This window comes from Macaca nemestrina, chromosome 6, assembly GCF_043159975.1.
Source record: "Macaca nemestrina isolate mMacNem1 chromosome 6, mMacNem.hap1, whole genome shotgun sequence".
Lineage (NCBI taxonomy): Eukaryota > Metazoa > Chordata > Mammalia > Primates > Cercopithecidae > Macaca > Macaca nemestrina.
In genome coordinates, this window is record NC_092130.1 from 28,471,741 (window position 1) to 28,498,339 (window position 26,599).

Sequence of the window (26,599 nt, forward strand, 5' to 3'; positions counted from 1 at the left end):
TCCCGGGTAGCTGGGACTACAGGCATGTGCCACCATACCTGGCTAATGTTTGTATTTTTAGTAGAGATGGGGTTTCACTATGTTGGCCAGGCTGGTCTTGAACTCCTGACTTCGTGATCCGCCCACCTTAGCCTCCCAAAATGCTGGGATTACTTAATTCAGTCCTAACGCTAAACATAATGTTCCGTTTCACTTACTATTAATGCTAGACACCATATACTCCTACATTCACCCCTAGTTGAGGTACAACGTTCTATGCTTTTCACTGTTAATGATTGATGCTTCATTCTACTCCACTCTCTTTTAATGCTACATGCTGCATTCTACCACATTCACTATTATTGTTTGAGTCGCATTCTGTTCTACTCACTCAAAAATAGACATGATATTCTGCTCTACTATTAATGCCAGACACCACATTCTGCTTCCTTTAGCCTTCTGCTAGAAACAATGTTTTGCACCATTTCCAATTAATGCTGCTTAACATTCTGTTTTGACATAGAAAAGTTGAAAGAATATACAATAAACACCCTCACACCCTTTACCCAGATTCACCAGTCATCATTTCCCACATACACTTTCTCAATATAGGTAGACAGATGGATAAATAGATAGATAGATGGGCAGGTAGGTAGGTAGATGCAATTTTTGCTGAATCAACAAAGACATGGCAATTCACCTCAAAATAAGGAAGGAGAATCACAATGACATTATCACATCTTTAAAAATTAACATTAATTCAATGGTTATTATTGAATTAGAAATAATTCAATTTGAAATAATTCAATAATGTCATCTAATACAGGACCTTTATTTAAATTCTCCCAGTTGTCAAAAAAGTCATCAGAAAATATGATGAGGGATCCAATCAAGCATCCAATTCATATTGCACACAGTTGCTCTATTTTGTCTCTTTTAACCTAGAACAGTCTCCTAGCTGTTTTTTGTTTTTCATGACACTGACTGTTCCATTAACTTTTAATGTGAGACACAACATTCTGTTTCATCTGCCATCAGCAGTAGAACCACACTCTCCTCTATTCCCTTACAACAAAACTCGACAATATGCTCTCTGAAGCATTCACACCAGACCTCAAATTCTGCTACATTCACCACAAATGCTTGAATCCACATTCTCTGATCACTATTAACACCTGACAACACATTCTGCTGTGTGCTATTGTAACAGCAGACATAATGTTCTGCTTTCTTTTCCTTATGCTAGATTCAACATTCTGCTCCACTCACTATTAATAGTTGATGCCACATTCTTCTCTACTTATGGTTTACACTAGACTCAACATTCTGCTGCACTCATGGTTAACAATATTTGGCTCCATATGTTATTAACACTCAACTCCACCTTCCCCTTCATTCATACTTTTTATTTATTTGCCTTTTTAAGCATTAGATTTAGTTCATTTTAGTATATTCACAAAGTTGTACAACCCTATCTATACAACTTCCTACAGATAGTATCTAATTCCAGAACATTTTCATCACCCGGAAAGAAAATCCATACCCTCCAACAGTCACTCCTCATTCTCCACTCCCAAGAGCCTCTGGTAACGATAAATGGATACTTACTACCTGTATAAATCTGCCTTTTCTGGACGTCTCGTATAAATGTAATCATACAATATGCGGCCTTTTATGATTGGCTTTTTTCATTTAGTGTTTCAAGGTTCATCCATGCTGTAGAATGCATCAGTACTTCATTCCTTTATATGGCTGAATAATATTCCATAGTATAGATATATCACATTTTGTTATCCATTCAGCAGTTAGGCATTTGGTTTATTTTCACTTTGGCTATTATAAATAATGCTGCTGTGAACATCTGTGTACAAGTTTTTGTGTGCACATGTTTTTAATTCTCAAAGGTATATAACTAGAAGTGAAACTGTTGTGTCACATGTACTACATGCTTAACTTTTTGAGGAACTGCCAAACTGTTTTCCAAAGCAGCTATACCATTTTATGATCCCACCAGGGTTCCAATGTCTCCACATCTTCACAAACATATATTATTATCTGGTTTTTTTAACTGTAGCCATTTAGTGGGTGTGAAATGGTATTGCATTGTGATTTTGATTTGCCTTTTGCTAATGAATAATAATGCTGAGCATCATTTCATGTGCTTAGCGATCACTTCTATATCTTCTTTGGTGAAATGTCTGCATTTCTGCTCCACTCACTATTAAAATCTTTTGGTCACTTTTGTTATTTATCTTATTATTGAGTTGTAACAGTTCTTTATGTATTCTGGATTTTAGACCTTTTTAGATATATGATTTGCGCATATTTTCTCTCATTCTATGTGCTGTGGTTTAGATTCTTGTCTCTTCCAAACCTTGTATTAAAATTTAATTCCCAACATTGGAGGTGGGTCCTAATGGAGGTGTTTGTATCATAGGAGTGGATTCCTCATGAATAGATTAATGCCTTCTTTCAGGGGTGAGTTCTCACTATATTCATTGTTAAAAAGAGCCTGGCCACAGGTAATACACCTGTGTAACAAACCTGCATGTTCTGCACATGTATCCCAAAACTTAAAGTAAAATTAAAAAATAAATAAAATTTTTAAAAATGATTTTCAAAAAGAGCCTGGCATCTCCCATCCACTTCTTACTTCCTCTGTCACCATGTGATCTCTGTACATGGCTTCCCTTCACTTTCTACCATGAGTGGAAGCAGCCTGAGGCCCTCACCAGATGCCCAGTCTTGAACTTTTCCAGACATCAGAATTGTGAGCCAAATAAACCTTTTTTTCTTTATAAATTATCCCATCTTAGATATTCTTTTGAAGTAACACAAAATGGACTAAGACTCTATGGGTTTTCTTTTCACTTGATTGATAGTATCATTTATGCACAAAGGTTTTTAATTTTGATAAATTCTAATTTATCTATTTTTTCTTTTGTTGCTTATACTTTTGGTGTCTTTTCTTTTTTTTTTTTTTTTTTTGAAATGGAGTATTGCTCTGTCACCCTGTCACCCAGGCTGGAGTGCAGTGACACAGTCGCTGCTCACTGTAACCTCTCCCTCCCGAGTGCAAGCGATTCTCCAGCCTCAGCCTCCCAAGTAGCTGAAATTATAGACATGCACTACCACGCCTGGCTGATTTTTTTTTTTTTTTTTTTTTTAAGAGACAGAGTCTCACTCTGTCTGTTGCCCAGGCTGGAGTACAGTGGAACGATCTCGGCTTACCGCAAGCTCCGCCTCCCAGGTTCATGCCATTCTCCTGCCTCAGCCTCCCAAGTAGCTGGGACTACAGGCACCCGCCACCACGCCCGACTAATTTTTGTACTTTTAGTAGAGACGGGGTTTCACCATGTTACGCAGGATGGTCTTGATCTCCTGACCTCATGATCTGCCCGCCTTGGCCTCCCAAAAGTGCTGGGATTACAGGCATGAGCCACCGCGCCCGGCCACAATGCCTGGCTAATTTTTATATTTTTAGTAGAGATGGGATTTTGTCATGTTGGCCAGCTTGGTCTCAAACTCCTGACCTCAAGCGATCTGCCTGCCTCAGCCTCCCAAAGTGCTGGGATTACAGGCGTGAGTCACTGCTCCTGGCCTCGGTGTCATTTTTTAGAAACTATTGCCTAATCCAAAGTCATGAAGATTCATACCTATATTTTCTTCTAAGAGTTTCATACTTTAGCTCTTATGTTTAGGTCTTTGGCACATTTAGATTTATTTATATATATTATTTATTTATATATGTGGGGGAAGAGGCCCAACTTCATTCTTTTTTTTTTTTTTTTTTTTTTTTTTTTTTGAGACATAGTCTCACTCTGTCACCCAGGCTAGAGTGCAGTGGCATGATCTTGACTCACTGCAACCTCCACCTACTGGGTTCAAGCAATTCTTCTGCCTCAGCCTCCCGAGTAGCTGGGATTACAGGCATGTGCCACCACACCTGGCTAAGTTTTGTATTTTTACTAGAGATGGGGTTTTACCATGTTGGTCAGACTGGTCTCAAACTCCTGACCCCAGGTGATCCGCCTGCCTCAGCCTCCCAAAGTCCTAGGATTACAGGTGTGAGCCACCATGCCCAGCCCAACTTCATTCTTTGACATGTGAATATCCAGTTGTCCCAACACCATTTTTTGAGAAGAGTATTCTTTTCCCTGTTGAATTGATACCCTTCTCAAAAAAATAAATTGACCCATAAATGGACTGGCTTACTTCTGGACTCTCAGTTCTATTCCATTGATCTATATGTTGATCCGTTTGTCAGTACCACACTGTTCTGATTACAGTAGCTTTGGAGTAACTTTTAAAATCTGGAAGTGCGAGTCCTCCAACTTTGTTCTACTTTTTCAAGATTGTTTTGGCTACTCTCTGTCTTTTGCATTTGCACACAAATATAAATTTTAGAAGCAGCTTGTCAATTTTTGAAATGAAAAAAGTAGCTGGAGTTTTAATAAAGAATGCATTGAATCCATGGACTAATCAGGGGAGTATTGCCATCTTAACAATATTATGTCTTCCAGTCCATCAACATGGGATTTCTTCCCATTTATTTAGGTCATCTTTAATTTCTTTCAAGAAAGATTTCTAGTTTTCAGTGTACAAGTCTTGCACCTATTTTGTTAAATTATATAACAGGTGTTGTAGAGATATATTCTTTTAAGCTATATAAATTGAATTGTTTTTAAGTTTAATTTTTAAATTCTAGTCCATAGAAATACAATTGATTTTTGTATGTTCATCTTGTATCCAATAACTTTGTTGAACTCATTTATTAACTCTAAGTCTTTTATACATCCTTAGGATTTTCTTTATACAAGACCATGTGATGTACAAATAGAGATTGCTTTACTTTTTCCTTTCTCACCTAGATGTCATTTATTTCTTTTTCTCACCTAATTTCCCTGGCTAGATCTCCCAGTACAATGAAGAACAGAACTGGTAGGAACAGATATTCCTGTCTCATTCCTGATCTTACATAGAAAGCTTTCCATTTTTCACTATTAAGCATGAGTTTAGCTGTGGGTTTTACATAGATGCCCTTTACAGTTTGAGGAAGTTTTCAATTATTAATTTGTTGAGTATTTTTACCATGAAAGGTGTTGAATTTTGTCAAATCCTGTTTCTGCATCTATTTAGAGAATCATGTGATATTTTTCCTTTATTTTATTCATATAGTGACTGATTTTTGTATGTTCAACCAACATTGCATTCCTGGGATACATCCCACTCACTCATAATGTGTAATTCTTTTTCATATGTCACTGGATTTGGTTTGCTAGTGTTTTCTTGAGTTTTTTTTTTTTTGTCTATATTCATAAGAAATATTGATATGTAGTTTTCTTTATTGTGATTTCTTTGGTTTTGTTGTCAGGGTAATACTAGCTTCTTAGAATGAGTTGGGAAATGTTCTATCCAATTCCACTTCTCTGAGAGAGTATAAGAAGGATTCGTGTTAATTCTTTAAATGTTTGGTGGAATTAATGAAGGAAGCCATCTGGTCCTGGACAATTCTTTGTCGAATTTTTATTACTAATTTAATCTCCTTACATGTTATGTGTGTATTCAAATTTTCTTTTTTTTTTTTTTAAGATGGAGTTTTGCTGTTGTCACCCAGGCTGGAGCGCAGTGGCACGATCTTGGCTCATGGCAACCTCTGCCTCCTGGGTTCAAGCAATTCTCCTGCCTCAGCCTCCCAAGTAGCTAGGTTTAAAGGTGCATGCCACCATGCTTGGCTAATTTTTGCATTTTTAGTAGAGATGGGGTTTCGCCATGTTGGCCAGGCTGGTCTCAAACTCCTGACCTCAGGTGATCCACCCATCTTGGCCTCCCAAAGTGCTGGGATTACAGGCAAGAGCCACCATCCCTGGCCTCTATTTCTTTTTGAGTCAGTGTCTTTTTAGAAATTTGACCACCTCATTTAGGTTATCAAATTTATTGGCATACAGTTGTTCAAAGTATTCCCTTATAATCCTTTTTATTTCTGTAAAGTCAATGATAATGCCCCCTCTTTCACTCTTTATTTTAGTAATTTGATTCTTCTCTCATTTTTTTTCTTGAACGGTATTGTTAGAAATTATTCAATTTTGCTAATTTTTTCAAAGAATCAACATTTGGTTTCACTGATTTTCTCTATTATTTTTCTACTATTTTACTTATTACCATTCCAATCTTTATTATTTTCTTCCTTCTGCTTGCTTTGACTTTAGTTTGCCTTCCTAGTTTCTTAAGGTGCAAAGTTAGGTTATTGATCTGGGACCTTTCTTCTCTTTAAAACAGATGTTTACAGCTATACACTTCCCTCTAAAAATGATTTTAGCTGCATCTTATTAGTTTTAGTATGTTGTGTTTTTAGTTCATCTCAGAGTATTCCTTAATTTATGTTTTATTTATTCTTTGATGCATTAATTCATTTTTGTGAGTTTTCCAACTTACTTTTGGTTATTTATTTTTAATATTTCATTGAAATCAGAAAACATATTTGGTATGATTTCAACTATTTTAAGTCTGAGACTTGTTCTATGCATAATACATGGTTTATTCTGAAAATACTCCATGTGCACTTCAGAAGAATGTATATTCTTCTGTTATTGGGTGGAGTGTTCTATAGGTGTTTCTTAGGTCTAGTTGGTTTACAGTGTTATTTAAAGTTTTCATTTCCTTGGTGATCTTCTAATTGTTCTATTCATTATAAAAAGCAGGGTTTTGAAGACTCCAAGTATTATTGTTGAATTATCTATTTATCGCTTCAATTCAGGCAATTTTGCTTCATACATTTTGGGACTCTGTTGTTAGATGCATAGATGTTTATAATTGTTATATTTCTTGATGTATTGACTCTCTTATTATCAAATGCTCTTCATCTCTTAATAACAATTTTTTTTCCTAAAGATTGGTTTGTTTGTGGGTTTTTTTTTTCTGATATTGGTATAATCACCTACAGGCCTCTTTTGGTTAGTGTTTACATGGTACGTTTTTTTCCATTCTTCTACTTTTATCCTAGTTGTGTCTTTGAATCTAAAGTGTGTCTTTTATAGACAGTATGTAGTTGCATTTTATTTTTTAATCAAGTCTGACAATCTCTTTCAATTAGTTTGTTTAGCCTATTTCCACTTAATTTAATTAATGTAATAAAAAATGCAATTTAGTATCATTTACATCTGCCATTGTGTTGTTTTCTATATATATCTTATCTTTTTTGTGTCTTTGTTCCTCCGTTACTGCCTTTTTACATTAAATATGTATTTTTGTGAGTGCAGTTGCTCATGCCTATAATCCCAGCACTTTGGGTTGCTTGAGTTCAGGAGTCCAAGACCAGCCTGGCCAACATGGTGAAACCCCATCTTTGCAAAAGATACTTTTAAAAAAATAGCTGGATGGAATGGCATACAGCTGTAGTCCTAGCTACTTAGGAGGCTGAAGTGGCAGGATAGCTTGAACCTTGGAAATTGAGGCTGCAGTGAGCTATGCTTGCAACACTGCACTCCAGCCTGGGTAACAAAGCAAGACCTTGTCTCAAAAAAAAAAAAACAAAAAAACAAAAAAACAAAAAAACACTATTTTCTAGTGTGTCATCTTAATTCCCTGGTCATTTCTTTTACTTTTTTTTTTTTTTTTTTTAGTTATTTTTTTCATGATTGCCCTGGGGATTACAATTTCATCTTATTTCAGAAACATCTAATTCAGATTATTAATACTAACTTAATCACAACAGTGTCTTAGTTTACTTGGACTACTAAAACAAATGCCACAGATTTGGTGGTTTAAACAATAAAAATTTATTTCTCATAGTTCTAAAACCTGGGAAGTCCAAAATCAAGGTAGCAGCTAATTCAGTTGCTAGTGAAGGTTCTCTTTCAGGTTTGCAGATGACCACTTTCTTGCTTTGTCCTAACATGGTAGAGACAGAGTTCTAATTTCTACTGAATTAAGGCCCCACCTGTAAGATCTCACCCTAAAGATCTCACCTCTAAGATCTAACCCTAACCCTAACCCTAACTCTAACCTAATCACTTCCTCGTAGGCCCTGTCTCCAAATACAGTCATATTGGGGGTAAGGACGTCAACATATGAATTTTAGGGGCACACAAACATTCAGTTCATAACAGTACACAAAAAACTTTGCTCCTATATAGCTCAATTACCTCCCCCTTTCTTTACACTATTATCATACAAATTACATCTTCATTATATGTTAATTAACACAGGTTTATAATCATTGCTTTACTCAGTTGTCCTTTAAATCAGATAGGAGAAAAAAGTTACAAACAAAAACTACATTTTTTCATATTGTCTTGAATATTTACCTATGCAGTTACTTTTACTAATACTCCTTATTTCTTCATATGAATTTGAGTTATGGTCTAGCATCCTTTTATTTCAGCCTAAAGGACGTCCTTTAGTATTTCTTGTAGGACAGATCTGCTAATGGAAGTAGTTCAGCTTTTGTTTACCTAAAAATATATTTTTCCTTTTTAAGGGATACAGAATTCTTGAGAAAAATTGGCAGTCTTTTCCTTTCAGCACTTTGAAAATGTTATCCCACTGTCTTCTGTACCCCATGGTATTAATGAGAATACAACTGTTAATCAAGAATCCCTTGTACAAAAGAAGTTGCTTCTCTTTTGCTGTTTTAAGATTCTGCCTTTGCAGGAGAATTTCTTGAACCTGGGAGGTGGAGATTGCAGTGAGAAGAGATCTAGCCATTGCACTCTAGCTTGGGCGACAGAGCGAGACTCCATCTGGAAAAAAAAAAAAAAAAAGATTCTGACCTTGTCTTCTGACATTTTGATGAGGATGTGTGTAGGTGTGGATCTCTTTATCTTACTTGGAGTTCCCTGTGCTTCTTAGATGTATAGATTACTATTTTTCAACACATTTGATAAGTTTCAGGCACTATTTTTTAAAATATTCTTTCTCTTCCTGTCTCCACTGCAGATTCCTACTAAACATTTTGTTGGTGCATTACATGGTTTCCCACAGGTTTCTGGGGCTGTTTATTTTTCTTCATTCTGTTCCTCAGACCATATAATCTAAAATTCACTGATTCTTCTTTAAGCTTCCTGATTCTTCTGTCTTCGTAAATCTACTGTTGATTCCATCTCGTGAAGTTTTCATTTCAGTTATTTTACTTTTCAACTCCAGAATTTCTATTTTATCATTTCTTTTTTTGAGATGGACTCTCGCTCTGTTGCCCAGGCTAGAGTGTGGTGATACGATCTCAGCTCACTGCAGCCTCTGCCTCCTGTGTTCAAGTGATTCTCCAATCTCGGCCTCCCAAGTAAGCTGGCATTACAGGCAACCACCACCATGCCTGGAAAATTTTTCTATTTTTAGTAGAGACGAGGTTTCACCATGTTGGCCGGGCTGGTCTCAAACTCCTGACCTGAGGTGATATACCCACCTCAGCCTCCCAAAATGCTGGGATTACAGGCTATCATTTCTCTTTACTAATATGCTATAATTTGTGAGACACTGCTCTCATATTTTCCTTTAGTTGTTTAGACATAGTTTCCTTTAGTTTGTTGAACATACTTAAAATAACTGATTTAAAGTCTTTGTCTACTAAGTCCAGCATCTGGGCTTCCTCAGGGGCAGCTTCTTTTGACTACTTTTCACCCTATGTATGAGTCATACTTTCCCCTTTTTTGCATGTCTTAGAATTTTTGTTAAAACTGGACATTTTTTTTTTTTAAGTTCTGGGATACATGTGCAGAACATGCCGGTTTGTTATATAGGTATACACATGTCATGGTGGTTTGCAGCACCCATCAACCCATCATCTACGTTAGGTATTTCTCCTAATGCTATCCCTCCACTAGCACCCCACCACCCAATAGGCCCTAGTGTGTGATGTTCCCTGCCCTGTGTCCATGTATTCTCACTGTTGAACTCCCACTTATAAGTGAGAACATGCAGTGTTTGGTTTTCTGTTCTTGTGTTAGTTTGTTGAGAATAATGGTTTCCAGTTTCGTCCATGTCCCTGCAAAGGACATGAATTCATCCTTTTTATGGCTGCATTATATTCCATAGTGTATATGTGACACATTTTCTTTATCCAGTCTATCATTGATGGACATTTGGGTTGGCTCCAAGGCTTTGCTATTGTGAACAGTACTGCAATAAACATACACGTACATGTGTCTTTATAGTAGAATGATTTATAATCCTTTGGCTGTATACCCAATAATGGGATTGTTGGTCAAATTCTAGTTCTAGATCCTTGAGGAATTGCCACACAGTCTTCCACAATGGTTGGACTAATTTACATTCTCACCAACAGTGTAAAAGCATTCCTATTTCTCCACATCCTCTCCAGCATCCGTTATTTCCCGACTTTTTAATGATGGCCATTCTAACTGGTGTGACATGGTGTCTCACTGTGGTTTTGATTTGCATTTCTCTAATGACCAGTGATGATGAGCTTTTTTTCATGTTTGTTGGCCACATAAATGTCTTCTTTTGAGAAGTGTCTGTTCATATCCTTCACCCACTTTTCGATGGGGCTGCTTTTTCTTATAAATTTGTTTAAGTTCTTTATAGATTCTGGATATTAGCCCTTTGTCAGATGGAAAGATTGCAAAAATTTTCTCCCATTCTGTAGGTTGCCTGTTCACTCTGATGAGAGTTTTTGTTGTTGTGTGTTTTTTTGTTTGTTTGTTTTGTTTTTTTGGGTTTTTTGCTGTGCAGAAGCTCTTTAGTTTAATTAGATCCCACTTGTCAATTTTGGCTTTTGTTGCCATTGCTTTTGGTGTTTTAGTCATGAAGTCTTTGCTCAGGCCTATGTCCTGAATGGTATTGCCTAGGTTTTCTTCTAGGGATTTTTTGGTTTTAGGTCTTACATTTAAGTACTCAATCTATCTAAATTTTTGTATAAGGTGTAAGGAAGGGGTGCAGTTTCAGTTTTCTGCATATGGCTAGCCAGTTTTCCCAACACCATTTATTAAATAGGGACTCCTTTCCCCATTGCTTGTTTTTGTCAAGATCAGATGGTTGTAGATATATGGCATTATTTCTGAAGCCTCTGTTCTGTTCCGTTGGTCTATATATCAGTTTTGGTACCAGTACCATGCTGTTTTGGTTACTGTAGCCTTGTAGTATAGCTTGAAGTCTGGTAGTGTGATGCCTCCACCTTTGTTCTTTTTGCTTAAGATTGTCTTGGCTATGCGGGCTCTTTTTTGGTTACATATGAAATTTGAAGTAGTTTTTTTCTACTTCTGTGAAGAAAGTCAGTGGTAGCTTGATGGGGATAGCACTGAATCTATAAATTACTTTGGGAAGTATAGCCATTTTCACAATATTGATTCTTCCTATCCATGAGCATGGAATGTTCTTCCATTTGTTTGTGTCCTCTCTTATTTCCTTGAGCAGTGGTTTGTAGTTCTCCTTGAAGAGTTCCTGCACATCCCTTGTAAGTTGTATTCTTAAGTATTTTATTCTCTTTGTAGCAGTTGTGAATGGGAGTTCACTCATTATTTGGGTCTTCTCTGTTTGTCTATTATTGGTGTATAGGAATACTTGTGATTTTTGCACATTGATTTTGTATCCTGAGACTTTGCTGAAGTTGCTTATCAGCTTAAAGAGATTTGGGGCTGAGACGATGGGGTTTTCTAAATATACAATCATGTCATCTGCAAACAGAGATAATTTGACTTCCTCTCTTCCTATTTGAATACGCTTTATTTCTTTCTCTTGCCTGACTGCCCTGACCAGCACTTCCAATACTATGTTGAATAGGAGTGGTGAGAGAGGGCAACCTTGTCTTGTGCCGGCTTTCCAGGGGAATGCTTCCAGCTTTTGCCCGTTCCGTATGATATTGGCTGTAGGTTTGTCATAAGTAGCTCTTATTATTTTGAGATGCATCCCATCAATACCCAGTTTATTGAGAGTTTTTAGCATGAAGGGGCGTTGAATATTATCGAAGGCTTTTTCTACATCTATTGAGCTAATCATGGTTTTTTGTCATTGGTTCTGTTTTTGTGATGGATTATGTTTATTGATTTGCATATGTTGAACCAGCCTTGCATCCCAGGGATGAAGCTGAATTGATGGTCATGGATAAGCTTTTTGATGTGCTGCTGGATTTGGTTTGCCAGTATTTTATTGAGGATTTTCGCATCAATGTTCATCAGGGATATTGGCCTGCAATTCTCTTTTTTTGTTGTGTCTCTGCCAGGTTTTGGTATCAGGATGATATTGACCTCGTAAAATGAGTTTTGGTATCAGGATGACGCTGGCCTCATAAAATGAGTCAGGGAGGTGTCCTTCCTTTTCTATTGTTTGGAATAGTTTCAGATGAATGGCACCAGCTCCTCTTTGTACCTCTGGTAGAATTTGGCTGTGAATCCGTCTGGTCCTGGGCTTTTTATGGTTGGTAGGCTATTAATTACTGTCTCTATTTCAGAACTTGTTATTGGCCTGTTCCAGGATTCAACTTCTTCCTGGTTTAGTCTTGAGACGGTGTATGTGTCCAGGAATTTATCCATTTCTTCTAGATCTTCTAGTTTTTTGCATACAGGTGTTTATAATATTCTCTGATGGTAGTTTGTATTTCTGTGGGATCAGTGGTGATATCCCCTTTATCCTTTTTATTGTGTCTATTTCATTCTTCTCTCTTATTATTCTGGCTAGCAGTCTATATATTTTGTTAATCTTCAAAAAGCCAGCCCCTGGATTCATTGATTTTTTGAAGGGTTTTTCATGTCTCTATCTCCTTCAGTTTTGCTCTGATCTTAGTTATTTCTTGTCTTCTGCTAGCTTTTGAATTTGTTTGCTCTTATTTTTCTAGTTCTTTTAATTCTGATGTTAGGGTGTCAATTTTAGATCTTTTCTGCTTTCTTCTGTGGGCATTTAGTGCTATAAATTTTCCTCTAAACACTGCTTTAGATGTGTCCCAGAGATTCTGGTATGTTGTGTCTTTGTTCTCATTGGTTTCAAATAAATTATTTATTTCTGCCTTAATTTTGTTACTTACCCAGTAGTTATTCAGGAGCAGGTTGTTTAGTTTCCATGGAATTGTGTGGTTTTGAGTGAGTTTCTTAATCCCGAGTTCCAGTTTGATTGCACTGTGGTCTGAGAGACTGTTTGTTATGATGTCCATTATTTTGCATTTGCTGAGGAATGTTTTACTTCCAATTATGTGGTCAATTTTAGAATAAGTGTGATGTGTTGCTAAGAAGAACATATATTTTGTTGATTTTGGGTGGAGAGTTCTGTAGATTTCTATTAGGTCTGCTTGGTCCAGAGCTGAGTTCACGTCCTGAATATCCTTGTCAATTTCTGTCTCGTTGATCTGTCTAATATTGACAGTGGGGTGCTAAAGTCTCCCACTATTATTGTTTGGGAGTCTATGTCTCTTTGTAGGTCTCTAAGAACTTGCCTTATGAATCTGGGTCTGTATGGGGTGCATATATATTTAGGATAGTTAGCTCTTCTTGTTGCATTGATCCCTTTACCATTATGTAATACTCTTCTTTGTCTTTTTTGATCTTTGTTGGTTTAAAGTCTGTTTTATCAGAAACTAGGATTGCAACCCCGGTTTTTTTTGTTGTTTTTTTTTTTTTTTTTTTTGCTTTCCATTTCCTTGGTAAATATCCCCCCATCCTGCCAGACACGATTGCTCATGCCTGTAATCCCAGCACTTTCGGAGGCGGACGCAGGTGGATCACCTGAGGTCAGGAGTTGGAGACCAGCCTGACCAACCTGAAGAAACCCCATCTCTACTAAAAATACAAAATTAGCCGTGCATGGTGGCACATGCCTGTAATCCCAGTTACTTGGGAGGCTGAGGCAGGAGAATGGCTAGAACCCAGGAGGCGGAGGATGTGGTGAGCTGAGATCGTGCCATTGCACTCCACCTTGGGCAACAAGAGCAGAACTCTGTCTCAATAAAAAACATACATATTATACATACACACACACACACACACACACACACACATTCCTCCATCCCTTTATTTTGAGCCTATGTGTGTCTTTGCACGTGAGACTGGTCTTCTAAATACAGCACACTGCTGAGTCTTGACTCTTTATCCAATTTGCCAGTCTGTGTCTTTTAACTGGGGCGTTTAGCCTGTTTACATTTAAGATTAACATTGTTATGTGTGAATTTGATCCTGTCATTATGATGCCAGCTGGTTATTGTTCCCGTTAGTTGATGTGGTTTCTTCATAGTGTAAATGGTCTTTACAATTTGATATGTTTTTGCAGTGGCTGGTACCAGCTGTTCCTTTCCATGTTTAGTGCTTCCTTCAGGAGCTCTTGTACGACAGGCCTGGTGGAGATGAAATCTCTCAGCATTTGCTTGTCTGTAAAGGATTTTAGTTCTCCTTTGTTTATGAAGCTCTCCTTTGCTTATGAAGCTTAGTTTGGCTGGATATGAAATTCTGGGTTGAAAATTTTTTTCTTTAAGATTGTTGAATATTGGCCCCCAGTCTCTTCTGGCTTATAGGGTTTCTGCCAAGAGATCTGCTGTTAGTCTGATGGGCTTCCCTTTGTGGGTAACCCGACCTTTCCCTCTGGCTGCCCCTAACATTTTTTCCTTCATTTCAACCTTTGTGAATCTGACAATTATGTGTCTTGGGGTTGCTCTTCTCAAGGAGTATCTTTGTGGTGTTCTCTGTATTTCCTGAATTTGAATGTTGGCCTGTCTTGCTAGGTTGGGGAAGTTCTCCCGGATATCCTGAAGAGTGTTTTCCAACTTGGTTCCATTCTCCCTGTCACTTTCAGGTACACCAATTGAACGTAGGTTTGGTCTTGTCACATAGTCCCATATTTCTTGGAAGTTTTCTTTGTTCCTTTTCATTCTTTTTTCTCTAATCTTGTCTTCATGCTTTGTTTCACTAAATTGATCTTCAATCTCTGATATCCTTTCTTCCACTTGATCGATTCAGCTATTGATACTTGTGTATGCTTCACGACGTTCTCGTGCTATGTTTTTCAGTTCCATCAGGTCATTTATGTTCTTCTCTAAACTTGTTATTCCAGTTAGCAATTCTTCTAACCTCTTTTCAAGGTTCTTAGCTTCCTTGCCTTGTATTAGAACATGCTCCTTTAGCTCAGAGGAGTTTGTTATTCTCCACCTTCTGAAGCCTACTTCTGTGACTTTGTCGAACTCGTTCTCTGTCCAGTTTTGTTCCCTTGCTGGCAAGGAGTTGTGATCCTTTGGAGGAGAAAAGGCATTCCAGTTTTTGGAATTTTCAGCCTTTTTGTGCTGGTTTTTCCTCTTCTTCATGGATTTATCTACCTTTGGTCTTTGATGCTGGTGACCTTCAGATGGGATTTCTGTATGGCTGTCCTTTCTGTTGATTTTGATGCTATTCCTTTCTGTTTGTTAGTTTTCCTTCTAACAGTCAGGCCCCTCAGCTGCAGGTCTGCTGGAGTTTGCTGGAGATCCACTCCAGACCCTGTTTTCCTGGTTATCACCAGTGGAGACTGCAGAACAGCAAAGATTGCTGCCTGTTCCTTCCTCTGGAAACTTCATCCCAGAGGGGCAGCTGCCAGATGCCAGCTGGAGCTCTCCTCTATGAGGTGTCTTTCAACCCCTGCTGGGAGGTGTTTCTCTGTCAGGAGGCATGGGGGTCAGGGACCCACTTGAGGAGGCAGTCTGTCCCTTAGCAGAGCTCGAGTGCTGTGCTGGGAGATCCACTACTCTCTTCAGAACTGGCAGGCAGGAACGTTTAAGTCTGCTGAAGCTGCTCCCACAGCTACGCCTTCCCCCCAGGTGCTTTGTCCCAGGGAGATGGTAGTTTTATCTATAAGCCCCTGACTGGGGCTGCTCCTTTTCTTTCAGAGATGCCCTGCCCAGAGAGGAGGGATCTAGAGAGGCAGCCTGGCTACAGAGGCTTTGCTGAGCTGTGGTGTGCTCCACCCAGTTCGAACTTCCCGGCAGCTTTGTTTACACTGTGAGGGGAAAACCACCTACTCAATCCTCAGTAATGGTGGACACTTCTCCCCTCACCAAGCTCAAGGGTTCCAGGTCGACTTCAGACTGCTGTGCTGGCAGCGAGAATTTCAAGCCAGTGGATCTTAGCTTGCTGGGCTGCATGGGGATGGGATCTGCTGAGCTAAACCACTTGGCTCGCTGGCTTCAGCCTCCTTTCCAGGGGAGTGAATGGTTCTGTCTTGCTGGGGTTCCAGGTGCCACTGGGGTATGAAAAAAAAAAAAACTCCCGCAGCTAGCTCGGTGTCTGTCCAAATGGCTGCCCAGTTTTGTGCTTGAAAACCAGGGCCCTGGTGGCATAGGCACCCGAGGGAATCTCCTTGTCTGCAGGTTGCAAAGACCCTGGGAAAAGAGTAGTATCTGGGGCCAGAGTGCATCATCCCTCACGACACAGTCCCTCAAGGCTTTCCTTGGCTAGGGGAGGGAAATCCCCAACCCCTTGCGCTTCCTGGGTGAGGCGACACCCTACTCTGCTTCAGCTCACCTTCTGTGGGCTGCACCCACTGTCTAACCAGTCCCAGTGAGATAAGCTGGGTACCTCAGTTGGAAATGCAGAAATCACCCGCCTTCTGCATTGATCTTGCTGGGAGCTGCAGACCAGAGCTGTTCCTATTTGGCCATCTTGCCAACCAATTTTAGACATTTTAATAATATAATGTGGCAACTTTGAAAATCAAATTCTCCCCTCTCTTCAGGATTTGTTGCTGTTGCTATTCAGTAACTTTTCTGAACTAATTCCGTAAAGTTTGTATTATTTATTTTGTAGGACCACTGAAGTCTCTGCTCAGTTAGGTTGGTAGTCAGCTTAAAATCAGACAAAGGTTTCTTAAATGGCCGGAACCTATAAGTCTCCTAGCCTTCACCAAGGGGCTCTCTATCTTAAACATTCTGCAAGGCAGTTTACAACTTTGACTCAGGCTCCACTTCCTGCTTGCTCAGACTATCAAGGTTAGCCAAAGGTGAGTGCCTAGAGCCATCTCAGGTCTTCCCGGGAATGCACACAGCTCTAAGTTTGCACACAGTTTCCCAAGAATATGTCAGAGCTTTCCAAAGCCCCCTATAAACATCTCATTACCCAGCTTTTCCTTTTCAGCTTTTTGATTAACTTATTATTTTGCCCCAACTGCCTCAGGTAGCAATTACTGTTGATTGCTTTTGATGAATGCCCTCAAAGAAAAGGTTGTTCACATGGAGACAGCTCCAAATCAGGTCAAATAAAGACAGCCTTATGAGTGGCATTTTTGAGGGAACCATGAGGTATGTCAAACGATGATAACTCTCTGGGAATGAGGCATTGAAGAAGCTCCAACTGTGTTCTGCTCCATCCAATGGCTTCCAGACAGCTGTTGGTTTTCAAGGCTACCATGGAGCTGGATAGATTAGGATAGGAATATGGCAAAACACCACAAAGCTCCAAGGGGAATGAAAATACATGTCAGTGCAGAAACTTGTACTTGGTTGTTTATAGCAGCATTACTCACAGTAGCTAAAAAGTAGAAAACTTAAATATCCATTAACTGATTAACGGATAAACAAAATGTTGTATATCCATAAAACAGGGTATTATTCAGCCATAAAAAGGAATGAAATACTGATACATGTTACAGTGTGAATGAACCTTGAAAATATTACGCTAAGTGAAAGAGGCCAATCATAAAAGGCCACATATTGTATTATTTCATTCATATAAGATATGGATTAGTGGTTGTTTATGGTTAGGGGAATAGAGAGGTGATAGCTAAAAGGTAACAGATTTATTTTTGAGGTAATGAAAACGTTCTAAAATTGACTGATGATGATGGTTGCACACATGTGTGAATATTCTAAAAATCGTTAAACTGTACATTTTAAATGTAAGAATTGTATGGTATGTGAATTATATCTCAATAACACTTTTAAACAATGCCACAAAACTTGTGTTCTTATTAAGATTCAGCTGATTTTCTTGAATAAATGTTGACAGGACTGATATAAGCCTTTGGTAATTAGTGGAGGTCTGAAAAGTTGGCACTGACAATTTTTTCCAGTGTTCCCATTAATTTTTTGGAGGAATTTTCAGGTCCTTACGATGACATTTTTGCTGACATCCTTCATTCACTTTTAATGCTCAGTACAACAGTTTGTTCCGATCACCCTTAAACAAAACACAGCATTCTGTTCTAAGTGATAATGCTAAATATACCACCGTCCTCTCTTTAGTACTCTCATAGGTACTATAATCTATTTACCCCGATATTCTTTCCAGTCTGTTTGATGTATTTCTCTTCTGTTTTCCTCTCTACCTCCACCCTAATAACCTAGCTGAGGAGCAGACAGCAGTGGGTGATGTGGGGAACTACTGAAGAGCTTAATATTTTACACTCCCCTGCTCTCACCTCCCTGTGTTTCTCCTCCACCCCCACTCTAGGTGTCCTATGTGAAAGCCATTGACATTTGGATGGCAGTTTGCCTGCTCTTTGTGTTCTCAGCCCTACTAGAATATGCTGCCGTTAACTTTGTGTCTCGGCAACATAAAGAGCTGCTCCGATTCAGGAGGAAGCGGAGACATCACAAGGTAGGCCTTTGGGTCACTGCCTAAGGAGGGATAGCTGGTAGTGAACAAAAGATTTCTAAGCAGTCTTGTCTGTGTTATTTGTTTCAGTGGTCCACCCTTCTCAATGTGCAAGGCAGGTTAGAAACAGAAATTAAACACCTAGAGGTCTCAGCTTTCCCTCCCATAAATAATGCCCTAGAGTTGGGTCTATAGGCAGTCACTCTTCGAATCGTAACAGTAACACTACAGAAATTATCAAGTTATACCTAAAGGCAGAACTAATTAATTAAAAGCTGATGGGGTCAAGAAAATAACTAACTATAAGTCTAAAAGATTGGGAGATGTCCATTGGCTTTTTTCTGCAAGCCTGCATTGTTTTAATAGGCTTGATTCCAGAAGACAATTGCACCACAAAAGGTGAGATCTTAAAGTAGAATGCCCAGGTTCAGGCCTTTGCTTCCTGCCTCCAGGAAAGAGGCAACAAGCAAGATCTCCGCCAGAGTGGGTTCTCTCTCCATATGAGGGATTGAAAAAAGGAGTATTTGACATGGCACCTCTGAAAAGTTACCAACCTCTGTTCACAAACTGCTCCATACCCTGGGTCCATAACTAGTTCCCCAGAAGATCCAACCACCCTGGCTTTTTCCTTAGTTCTTCAAACATACACACAGGACTTTTAATATCTTGTTCTCTTTCCCTGTACTGCTCTTCCAGTACACTGTGTGTCCTAGCAAATGCCATGTTCCAATTGAACTCAATTTCTAAACTTCTAAAAATGTATCCCGATTTAAAAGCGTAAATTCAATGATGTGATTTTTTAAAGCCAATCTCTTCCACCAAATCGCAAGCTCCATAAAAGCAGAGACCGTGTTTGTTTTTGCTCCAAGGTCTATCTCTGGTGCCTAACACAATGCCTAACATACAGTGAGCATGCAATAAGTATTTGTTAAACAAATGAACAAAGGGATAAACAAACGATTAGGTTGATGCAAAAATAATTGCAGTTTTGGCCATTAAAAGCAATAAAGAAGAAGCCTCCAGACAGAGAGTCTGAAGTTTTTCCAGTGACAGATTAGGGCAACCAGGGACCCTGTCATAGCGTTGCAGGTCACAGCACGTACCTGCAATGTGCCAGGTCCCACAAGCTTTAGACTGACCTATATAAAATCGTTGTCTATTAGTCAGTAAAGCTCAAAAATAAAATAAAACAAAACAAAATAGTTGTCTGCCCAAGCACAATGTGCTGTGACAAAGGACCCTGCCTCTTAGTTTTCTTTAGTATGTGACTTCGAGCTAGCCTATTCTTGGGCTCAGGTTCTCCATGTGCAAAGTGCATATAAAGGGGAACTCTGGTGAGAATTAAATCAGGGGATGCCAAAGTAGCTTTAAGTTTTGTTCCTGCCACACAAGTGCCAAGGATTTAAATGATTACATATACACACATTTCCATCAGTATGTTTCTTAAACATCAGCAATCTGATTCAATTAACTTCTGGTAGTTTACCACAGGGAGGAGGCCAACATTCCAAGACAGAAGACGTTCATGGGAATTAAGATATCACCATCCTTCTAAACTACATTAAGGAGGAAATTGTCTTGGGTTCAGCAAGCCAGATAGAACTTCTTAAATGACCCCTGGTTTTAGTTACTCTATGTTGTCCATTTAATACCTAACCTCTGATGCTTTAAAAAAAAAAAAAAAAAAAAGTCTAATTAAGAAACTGGCACGATGGTTTGTGCCTATAATCCCAACTATTAGGAAGGCTGAGGTGAGAGGATTGCTTTAGCCCAGGAGTTCCAAACCAATGTGGGCAACATAGTGACTTTGTCAAAAAAAAAAAAAAAAAAAAGAGAGAGAGAAAGAAAAGAAAGAAAGGAAAGAAAGGAAAGAAAGGAAAGAAAAAAAAGAAAGAACTAAAGAAAGAAACTGACCAAACATAACTATCCCTGGGATTTTACTTTTCCTTTTCTCCCCCTGCCCCCATAGACTAGCTGCTTTTTGTAATTTCGTCTGCTAGAGACAGTTGTTAAAAACACTAATTTGAAAAGACTATGTCCAAGATATTTTACTAGCACCAGCCCTTTTGATTGGGCACTGCACAGCTCCAGTAGATGCTGTTTGCATGGACTAAAATGAGAATGGAGCCTCCTAAAGATATATAGTATGGTGGGCCTATGGTACTTTCAAAGGCTGCTTCTACCTTCCCCAAATATCTACCAGTTTGACACACTAAAAGAAAACAAACACTATCTCTCTGGCCAGATAAAGTGTGAATAAGGCCACTAGCTAGATTTGATCAGATTCTCCTGCTCAGTTCCCTCCTGGAAGATACCTCAGCAATCACCCCATCCACTCCTTCCATGCAACTGATGAGGGAGACCCACAATAGCAAGGCCAAGTCACCAGTATCATGAGGCACTACTGGCAAAGGCAGGAGAGGTGCTGAAAGACCCGAGACTCTCCTCCAAACATTAACCATATCACCGTGAGTTCTTATCTGTTCATCAGTGTGTCCATCCTGAAGCAGATAAAAATGGCCCTGCATTTACTAGATCTTAAATAAAAACTAAGCCTCATCACAAGGCAGAGGTCAAAAACTAGTAGCCAGAAGGCCAAATTTGGTGTGCAAATATCTTTACTTTGGCCTGGAGTGTTTTTAAAATCTGGACTAAGGGGTCAGCATTTAAAAATCACACTTCTGGCTTCACTAGAAAAAAATCACAGCATCCAGCCACACTGGATGTGCTTCCCATAAGGTACTGGTACACTGGAACTGCCTTTAGGTAGGGAATGCATTTTCCAATTAATACCATCCCTTCTAACCAGGGACATTTCTCAGCCCCAACTCACTTTACCACTCACATTTCTCCTGCCTGCCTCCCTGTATGCATTTGAATTAATGTAATCTCATTCATAAGGGCTCTTAAGTTGGCCCAAATATCAGAAATTACAATGATGCAGAATTAAGCTCACCATAAAGAATAGTTTTCTTTAGAGTAAGCCACTCGGGAAGTGATTTGTACACTAGAGGTGTACCAGTTTGTTCTGCAGAAACCTCTCTTTAACAGGAAGTTTGCAGACGGGATTTTAAGTCCCAGATGGTGAGTGAAGAAGAACTAGCTACATGCCTGAATTTCTCAGAGCCTGTGATCTTGGCCAGCTTTCCCAGCTCCCAACATCTTCCCATGTTGTCTCATTTATTGTGCAGAAAGCATCTGGTTCTCGAATTCTCTGGCCGGCCTCCTTAGGCAAATTATTAGGAAACCATTTCTGTGAGCACCAGACTCAGCAGGCATACTACTAGCAACCTCCCTGAGTTCCAGAGTACACTACCAGATTTCCCCTGCTCCAGCTCCAAGCCGCTCTAGATGCAGTTGGGCATGCATTTCCTGCCACCTGCTGGTTCCAATAAGAATAGCAAGCCTTTTACCAGTCATTCCTAGGGAATTTTTCTCCCAGACACAGTATGAAATTGATAATCCTCCAGCTAGATGGGGTCTTCAATCCAAACCTCTACTCCTTCCATTCCCATGTTTAACAGATGAAAGGCAAAGAATAATTCACACAAAGCAGCATAAAAAGTTAATTTGGTACTTCCTCCTACCTAACTAGGTCCCAGTTTAAAATAAAAAATAAAATAAAATAAAACACCACCCCAGCTCCAGCAAGGGGAGATTTTCATTGAAATGCAATAGTGTCAGACTTACACCCCCTTCTAAGTACTTGGCCGGCTCCCCCCGGCTCCTCTCCTTGGCCCTGGCATTGAATCTTCTACTGTTGCCCTATTCATAGACAAGTACTTACTGAACACCTGATTGCCAGGCACTGTGTGTAGCACATCCTCTTCCTCCTCACTTTTGCAATGGTGTTGGACAGGATTCATTCATTTTCCAAGGATTTCTTGAGCATTTACCATATGTCTCAAACCTTTCTGGTGCTAAAAATACAACTCCATTTGAACAAACAAACAACAACAAAAAAAAGCAGCTAAAGCTGGTGAAGATACACAAGTAAACATTTGCTCAACAAACATATACCAAATTTTGAGCTTATGAACCAGGGACTATGTTCATATGTTCAGTGTTGAGAGTGCAGTGAACATGACAGACTTTGCCTCTACTTTCATGGAGCTTATAATCTAATAACAGACAGATGTTAATGAAGAAATTACCAACAATGTGATAAGAGCTTTAAAAAAAGACGGAGATATGTACAGAGAGCTTATGGAGCACACAGCAGGAACGGCTAGCCTATACTTGGGAGCTCAGAGAAGGCTTCTGAGGAAAAATTAGGTGAAAGAGGAGTTGGAGCCAAGAGATGGGGTTGTGAGTGTGTTCTAGGCAGGGAGAACAACTTGCACAAAGGCAAGAAAGGAATTCAAGAAAAGAACCATGACATTTTCAAATATAAGGAAATATTTCGGTGACTAAAGACACCAGATAGAAATGGCACAAGATGAGACTGGAAAAGCAGGCAGCGTCCAGGTTCTAAGGCCTTGTTTATCGTGTTCAGGATTTTAATTAACCTGAAGTCAGTGGCAGCCTATTAAAAGGTTCTAAGCAAAAGATGACCAAGATCTGTGTTGTAAAGACTCAGATGGGTTGGGTGGTGGGGGCAGATTGGAGGCTGTTGCAATGGTGGGCTGGACACAGTGGCTCACACCTGTAATCCCAGAACTTTGGGAAGCCGAGGCAGGAGGATCTCTTGAGGCCAGGAGTTCAAGATCAGACTGGGCAACATAGTGAGACCCCCATCTCTACAAACAAAATAAAACAAAACAAACAAACTGGAAGGTGGCCTGTCCTACAGTAGAGATGGAGAGGCACCAGTGGATCCTATACTGAGTTTCTTGTTCTCTGTTGGCCAGGTCCTGCACGGGAACAAGCAGAAGATGGTGTTCCTTTCCTTAAAGCGTTATCTAGATGGGCAATGTGAGCTGATAAAACTTCCCAGTGCCAACATTGAATCAACAGCTCAGTTGAGACCAAAACATTAGACTCTCAATTCCTCCTCAGAGCTCACATGCAAAGATAACAAAGCTGGACATGAGGAGAGCAGACAATAGGGCCTCCATGATTCAGACCAGGGCAAGACCACCATGACCTGGGAAAGGGATGAACTAGAAGGATCAGGGCAGCAGGCATTTTGGTAGTGAGCATAAGGAAGGGACATGAGAATGCACAAGAGAAAATGTACAAACAAAGCTGGAGGGGTGCAAAGTATCTGGTGGGGGAGAAGGAAGGCCTAGAAAGGTAAGTTGGAGCCAAATGATGAAAGGTCTTGAAAGAAAACTTAGTAAAAATCCAGAGGTCTGTCTGAAGTTACAACTGCCAGGGATATGGGAACATGGAGGCAGGAAGAAGCTGTGGCTTCCCTGGCTTGTAGAATGGAAGTGAGGCCCAGAGCTCCTGCTCCATCCTGGCCTATAGCCATCCCCCTTACCAATCACTCCTGGGAGCTATTAATTGGGGAATGGGATGGGGAAGAGGGCAAGGAAGCAACAGAGGCAAAGCAGGGGATCTCTCCAAATTGTCCTCCGAATTTCTAAGTAAAACCCAGTACAACCTTGAATATGTTCTTAATTATAACCTCTGATGGTCAAAAGAAACTTGTGGAGTAGTGGGGAGAATCTTATCCCCCAGCTAGAAGAAAAAATGAAATAAAAATTCCCGAGACTCACAGAAGGAAATTACTTGCCTATGGTCATACAGCCAGCAATTTATACAGCTGAGACTTGAACACAGGTCTCCAGACTCTGAACCACATTCCTATCCCCTGTTTTGCACCTGTTTCAGCAGGCAAGTGGCGCCCCTCTATAAGGCAGAACTCCCCAGCCAGCCAAAAAGCCTCCAAAAACCTAGAGTGATGCAGTCTGGAAAGCAGGGAGAACCAGATGGGCATGGCCTGGCCCCCAAAGGAGTGCCTTGCAGGGAGGGTGCCTAGCCCTTGTCTTATTTTAAGTAGAGCCCCATGTTGAATCTATTCCAGGAGGATGAAGCTGGAGAAGGCCGCTTTAACTTCTCTGCCTATGGGATGGGCCCAGCCTGTCTGCAGGCCAAGGATGGCATCTCAGTCAAGGGCGCCAACAACAATAACACCACCAACCCTCCTCCTGCACCATCTAAGTCCCCAGAGGAGATGCGAAAACTCTTCATCCAGAGGGCTAAGAAGATCGACAAAATATCCCGCATTGGCTTCCCCATGGCCTTTCTCATTTTCAACATGTTCTACTGGATCATCTACAAGATTGTCCGTAGAGAGGATGTCCACAACCAGTGAAGGGTCTGAAAGGTTGGGGGAGGCTGGGAGAGGGGAACGTGGGAATAGCACAGGAATCTGAGAGACTAAGGAAGAGAAGGGGAAGAGAGGGAGGGGGCACACTTACACAACTCTCTCTGCAATATGTGCAATAGCAAAATGCAGTGATGCATGAATTTTACAATGTGGCACTATTTAACCTCGGGTGGGCTGTGGGCGGGGGGGGTCAGGAGGGACTTTTCTAATATAGGAACTGAGGGCTGGGAGGAAGGGAGGGGGTAAAGGCAGGGGTGGGGATTGGGGAAATAATAGCTTTCAAAAATCTCAGTCCATGGCTGTGCAGTTTTCCTGTTGGGAAGGAGAGCGCAGTCTGCCCCAGAGCAGAAAGAAAGCAATGTAATATATGATATATATTCATGCTTAATATTAATGCAAAACCACAAAAACAAAAGATTTGTTTCTTAACCTATCAGCCTAGTAACTGCTTAAATTTTTAAAGTCACAGAAGTAATGGACAAATTTTCCCAGAGTGGAAACAGTCACAAATAAGCTTGCTCTGGTGTATGTCCCACATCATACCCCTCCAAATGCCATACCCGTCTTCAAACTGACCCAGGCAGACACATGCCAAAAAGCCATTTTGCCTCTGCTTCAAGAGGGCTGTGTGGTATGGGAAGGGGTAGTGGAAACAGGGACAGGTGGAGAGACGAGAAGGGAGTGACTAAAGAGACAGACATTTCAGAGGCCAAGAATTGAGAATGTAGGTAACCCCAGCTCAACCCTCACATCTCAAGGCCACAACTGTACCTCTCTGAGCCCTCTTGCTTCTGTGCTTCAACAATGTCCCACTCACCCTCCACCACCACCCAGAAATGGCCAACGTGGTTTTCTCATTATATTGCCAATATGCAACCTTTTTTTATGGTTTAAAAAAAAAAATCTTGAAAAATAATATGCAGATAGACTGAGTGTAAACAGATACTTTTTTCAAATGTCTATTTTTTTGGAGAGTCTCTTTGGAATTGCAACTCAGTGCATGTTTGGGAAGGTGGGGTCAGTGGTGTGAAATACAATTATTCTCTAGTGGTCCTACAGAGTAAAGTTTTAAGAGGTGAAACAGCAGTGTTGAGTCTGCTGCCGATTAGACATAAATGGGTGGGGAGAGATAGTAATGTTTAGAAAATGTTTGTTATATTTTGACATATCATATATCACAATGTGCAAAGTTTGGGGGGCTGACCCCGTTATATTTTTGTAAGTCTGTTTTTTTCCTTTTAGGTGCTTTAACATTTAGGAAAGTTAGACAAATATTTTTCTTTCAATTCTGAAGTGCCAGAATTGTCCTGGGACAGCTAGGGCACTCCAGAAAAAAGAAGCACCAGGAGATGAATTTAGTTTGGGGGATGGGGTGGGCATGGTCCTGCTGACAGAAATGGATATCACAGATGGGAAGTCTGCAAGGTGGAGACAGCAGGCCTCTGTCCACTGTCAACAGCACTATGCCTGAAATAATGGCACCATTGTCTGAAGCATTTTCCCTGCTTTGGCCCATGGCCAGAGTATGGGGGTTCCATTTCTTTCTTTGCACTTTAGTGTCTGAGCTTTGGATCAAAGGTGTAGGTAGAATGTTGAGATAGCTGACAATCAGTTTGTCCTGAGGCCTGGGGTTTCAAATGTGTCTTTTAAAAATCTCCAACTTGAGGCAGGATGGAGGAGGAGTGGTAAGCAGAGAAGACACACTGGAAGCCTAACTTTTCCCTAAAGCACCTTCCCCTAGGGGATTTTCTCCCATTCCCTCAGCACAATAACTAATACAGTCCTAAACTAGCAGGTCAAGACAAAGATCTAAAGAGATTTACATAAGGAAAATGCACTATGCAGTCAAAAA

The 26,599-nt window shown here is 40.0% G+C and overlaps 2 protein-coding genes across 3 annotated transcripts in view; one reads left to right on the forward strand and one right to left on the reverse strand.

Moving 5' to 3' along the window:
- Positions 1-24,893, forward strand: part of LOC105466838 (glycine receptor alpha 1) — a 103,385-nt gene extending 78,492 nt beyond the window's left edge. The window contains exons 8-9 of one of the 2 annotated variants that reach the window (XM_011715916.3): positions 18,327-18,473; positions 24,418-24,893. In XM_011715916.3, coding sequence (XP_011714218.1) covers positions 18,327-18,473; positions 24,418-24,732 — 462 coding nt within the window. In that variant the 3' untranslated portion in view covers positions 24,733-24,893. The remainder of the gene's footprint in view (positions 1-18,326; positions 18,474-24,417) is intronic. The other variant, XM_011715917.3, reaches the window with a different exon arrangement.
- LOC105466836 (histone H2B type 1-J-like) overlaps positions 1-26,599 on the reverse strand; it is an 88,389-nt gene that overhangs the window by 52,499 nt on the left and 9,291 nt on the right. Inside the window, exon 2 of the mRNA XM_071098188.1 lies at positions 22,258-22,390. The gene's annotated coding sequence lies outside the window, so the exon portion shown is untranslated. The remainder of the gene's footprint in view (positions 1-22,257; positions 22,391-26,599) is intronic.